Raw genomic sequence first — 4,559 nt, 5'->3', positions numbered from 1 at the left:
TGTCATTGTAGGCTTATGTTTTTAACTAGTTTTCACGAATTTACAGTTCACAAATCATAATTTACAACCAAAATTTTGTTATTTACAATATAGCATGTCCGAAGTTGGGCAGTGCGATTTTTACACATTCATGACAATTTTTTTTTTTTACCAGCATCATGACAAATTAAATGAGGTGATTTGAAGGAACTTGATTGTATTTTTACATATTTGCAAGAATTTTTTTTATAAATAAATCGCTTATTTAGAATTTATACATAATTTTCCCTACTTTTTATTACTTGAAAGCACACTTATATAATCATGGGTCTAATTAAATATTTTAGTTTATATATCAAGCCTCTATAGAAGCAGGTTAGATTTGTCCCCCTCCATATAATCCACCGGTTCAGTTGGGCGTTCTACTTAACCTTTTTTATTTATTTATTTTTAAACTCTGCCTGTCTTAGCCGCAACATTAGGTGATTTTTATAAGAGGTTTTCTAGAAATTTTTTGGTCCATAATATAAAGTAGGGTTAAAGTTTAATTATGTCACTGAACATTTTCCAGGCATTAATAAAAAAAAAAAATTTCCATGCACATTGTTGAGCAATCTAAAATTAAGGGCGATGCAAATGTTGCCTTTCCACTACAAGTTTATTAATTATAGATTAGATATCAAAAAATTATAAATAAGTACCTTGTAAAAAATTAATACTGATTATTTTTTCAAAATTACGAATAAATTCTAATAGATCAATATTATATATTTCTAATAATTAATGTAAAAGACTAAAATATCATTTTAACCATTAACTAGTTATTGAATAATAATCAAATTACCATTGCGTTACTAGTGAGTAATTAAAAATATTATACTTATTTTCACAATATCTTATTAAAATCTTAATATTTTACTATTTTATAATTTAAATATTACTATTTACAAAATTTTATTGAAATTTGTCCCCACCCTTCCTGTCCTATTCTGCCTCTGGTTGAGGCAGACAACAAAATTCAGAGAGCATATTATCGAACACACAGAACTAGAGATTTGTTTTGCCAAGCAGTGAGAACAGCCCACGGTAGAAAATAATGATAACATGAAGACATGCTACAAATAATAAATAAAATGCATAAATCTGAGAACTTATGGCTTAAATAGGAGAGGCTGATGAATTTCAGCAGGAGCTTCTAACTTCTGGTCTGCTGGGGAATCTCCATAGCTGCCTTGAGTATCATCTCAAGGGCAGTTTTGAGGCAGGAACTCAGCTTGTCTTCGTTTATGAAATGCTTTTCTGTCTTGAGCGTCACTCTTAGCACTCCCATGTAGCTTATTATTGATATCACAAGGCTCTGTCACCCATAAAATTCTCAGTGTTGTTAGCTCTGTCAAACTTACTCTTTCTTTTAGATCGGTAATTTACTAACTCTTTGATTGCCAGAAATTTAATGGAAAAATGAAATACCTCAGGACCTCCAGCCAGTGTGAAATACAAGCCTTTCACAGGATAATTGGCCAAAGACATTGGTTGTGATGGTCCAATCAAGTTTGTAATTACCATACTTGATCTTGACAGTGTCCCATGAATGCGTTTAGCCACTGCCTGCAACGACACCACATGCACCAAACAAACACCATTTCAATGATCGAGAAGCTTCACAAAGAAAGTGTGGTTTATAAGTTTAAGAGACTTCATCTAATTGTTTAGTCTCTTGGAATGAATTTTCCCTTTGAATTTACTTTTCTCTTAAAAGTTTGAAGGGCTCTCTCATTTAAAGACTAGTCTTTTGAAATTGGTTCTTATTTTGGGCTTAATGTCACGAATGATATCTTCGTGACCGTGTAAAGACTAATGTAATAAACGATCCGCTGGTTAGCCTCGCACAATATGGGTAAAGGGGGTGACATTGGCATTGGGTGCGTTCTGCTTTAGTTTTCGGGCTAAGTGCACAACTGGTCGGGGGCTAGTGCCGCCTCCCTGATGAGCCCATGGCAGGGTGAAACTAGTGTGATCCGTATATAGTAGGCTTGTCTCGGAGATTATGGGGTCTTCACGACGCCGCACGGGCGCCGTGTGCTGCACCAGACTCTCAGCCCGTGACAGAGTAGTATTAGAGGGGGATGTACTTTATTGCTGTGTGCCTGTGGAGTCTCACATTGTGACTAGTCGATTTCGACACCGCTCCAGAAGGCCTGCGTGGTGTAGATGGGTCTAAAAATAGGGACTCGGGCGGGAAGGTTGGCCGTGGTCGACTCCACTCCTGATGGCTCGCGGGTGCAAGTGGGTCCGAAGAGTGCAGGACTCGGGTGGCCATTCAGCAGTGAGCTGACGTGTGTGTGGCAGTATTATACGTGCGATCTTTGGGCAGAGTCTTTCTCCCCTAGCACGAGGGCATACTAGATTGGGTGTGGGAGAATGTCACGAATGATATCTTCGTGACCGTGTAAAGACCAATGTAATGAACGATCCACTGGTTAGCCTCGCACAATATGGTTAAAGGGGGCGACATTGGCATTGGGTGCGTTCTGCTTTAGTCTTCGGGCTAAGTGCACAACTGGTCGGGGGCTAGTACCGCCTCCCTGATGAGCTCATGGCAGGGCGAAACCAGTGTGATCGGTATGTGATAAGGTTTGTCTCAGGGATTATGGGGTTTTCGAGACGTCGCACGGGCGCTGTATGCTGCGCCAGACTTTCAGCCCGTGACATTAAGCTCTTAATATTGTGCTACTTTGGTTTCTAAGAAAAGTGATGTTTTGTGATATTTTAAGATTTGTATTTTCCATTGAAGTTGCAACTGCTAGTCATCTAACTAAGGGACACACTATTTAATTTAACCAGATAGATATGTCTACACACGTACCTCGTGGCCTTTTATTTTTCTCTCTATATCCAGAAGCATCCCAGTGAGGGGAACAACCAAAGATTGTTTCTTCCTCTTGATTATACTATGTGCTTCCCAAACAAATTCGAGTGGATTTGAAATTCTTCCATTTTCTAACTTCGGAACTGGAACATGCAAAAACGATATGTGATTCCCCCATGGCCCTCTGGCCTTAGCATTAAGCATGTCATCCACCGACTGGTAACCTTCAACATCTCTTGTATTCAAAAGTACTAACGCAGTGCAGTTTGCAACCCTTGATTCATTATTAATTTCTTGCATATACAATCGAATCCCGCAAAAGAAAATTCCTGTGATTACATCGTTTATTGTCTGTATTTAAATGAAAGCAAAAAAGATAAGTGTAGGAAAACCAATAGAATTGTAAGTCGTTGAAAAGTCAAAAACTGTATAAAAAAAAAAAAACAAATCAACAAGTGTGTTTATTCCACTGGGTGGGACTCTAAGCGAGAATGAGAGCTTACCACTCCAAGCCTAGACTTGATGAGTTTGATTTGCTCAAGTGAGAATTCAGTGGTTGATATGGTGACCGGGCGAGTTTCCATTCCTTTGAATCCAGATCTGATTGGCGTCTCATCATCTTCGGTGACACTACTCTTCATTATGCCCCACCAGAAATCTTCTATGGTATTGTAGGCTAGCGACAGGATTGTAGAGAATTTGCTGAAGAAGCTTTTATTGACAGATTTTGATGGTTTCACGGAAGGGAAAGACAAAGAAAGAGAGGGATCATCGGCTCTCTGAAGACAAGAAAGAAGAGCGCCCATGAGAGAGTATCCATCTCCAAGGGCATGGTGGAGTTTGAATATGAGGCTACTTGCCGCATTGCTTGTAGGATAATTCACGATGTGAATTTCCCATAATGGTCTTTTTTCTGGAAGCTTCTCTAATGCTATTCTCGACAAGTAATCAGCGAAATACTTATCATATGATTTCACTGAATTGAATTCAGGAAATAAGGGAATGTTGATATGATCTTTCAAGTTTACGTCAACTTTCTTCCATCGTTTGTCCCCACTTCTGTCTTCAACCTGCTCTCAAAGGATATCATTATATTGCCTGTAAATTATATGTTACGTACACTAAAAATGAAATGCAAACAAATACTGAAAGTTGTTATGCGGTTGGTGATTTAAGTGAGGAACCTAAAAGTACTTGTAAGTAGTGATGCAACTCTTAGATGCTTTCGCTCTCCAGTACATGTCAGGCTACTATATATATCTGACATTTTTATAGTTATGTTTGTGATGATAGACTCTGTTGGACAGCAGTACAAGTGGCACAATTCTTCAGCTTCTAATGTTTATGTATCATATGAAGCGTAATTTTGTGAAACTTAAAAATAAATGAAGAATAATGTAAATTAGACATAAATGTATAAATAAGAGAGAAAGAAGCAAAGGGAGAAGGAGAAGGAGGGCGACCATGATGGAGGAGAAGCGAGGGTTGATGGGAAGGAAGAGACGTTGGAGGAGAGGAATTGCTTGAGATTCATCCAAAGGAACTTGGAACTCTAAAACGCCAATAATGTAAATGCAAAGCGCTGAGCTGTTGAAGTATTGTCCCACAGGACTCACTGGCACTTCTTCTTGGTACTGATTCGTCATGCTCCACTGTTGATCGGTCATATTAGCGAGATTATTTTAAGTTATTGCGGGGCTCCAAAAGCACT

At 38.5% G+C, this 4,559-nt stretch overlaps 1 protein-coding gene across 1 annotated transcript; it reads right to left on the bottom strand.

Annotated features, from left to right (window-relative positions):
* Nucleotides 1–1,009: 1,009 nt before the first annotated feature.
* Nucleotides 1,010–4,559, bottom strand: LOC129318743 (wax ester synthase/diacylglycerol acyltransferase 4-like). The gene is made up of 5 exons (XM_054963714.1): nucleotides 4,312–4,559; nucleotides 3,352–3,918; nucleotides 2,846–3,199; nucleotides 1,450–1,587; nucleotides 1,010–1,336 (listed from the first exon to the last, which is right to left on the bottom strand). Exons 1-5 carry the CDS (start codon nucleotides 4,513–4,515, stop codon nucleotides 1,175–1,177), a joined length of 1,425 nt encoding a protein of 474 aa, XP_054819689.1. The 5' UTR covers nucleotides 4,516–4,559; the 3' UTR covers nucleotides 1,010–1,174.

The sequence above is a fragment of the Prosopis cineraria genome, unplaced genomic scaffold (genome assembly GCF_029017545.1).
Source record: "Prosopis cineraria cultivar Desert tree isolate PC_DT_omini unplaced genomic scaffold, ASM2901754v1 PC1, whole genome shotgun sequence".
In the NCBI taxonomy this organism is placed as follows: Eukaryota; Viridiplantae; Streptophyta; class Magnoliopsida; order Fabales; family Fabaceae; genus Prosopis; species Prosopis cineraria.
The sequence above is the reverse complement of the archived record's forward strand: the minus strand, read 5'-3'. Positions and strand labels throughout refer to the sequence as shown.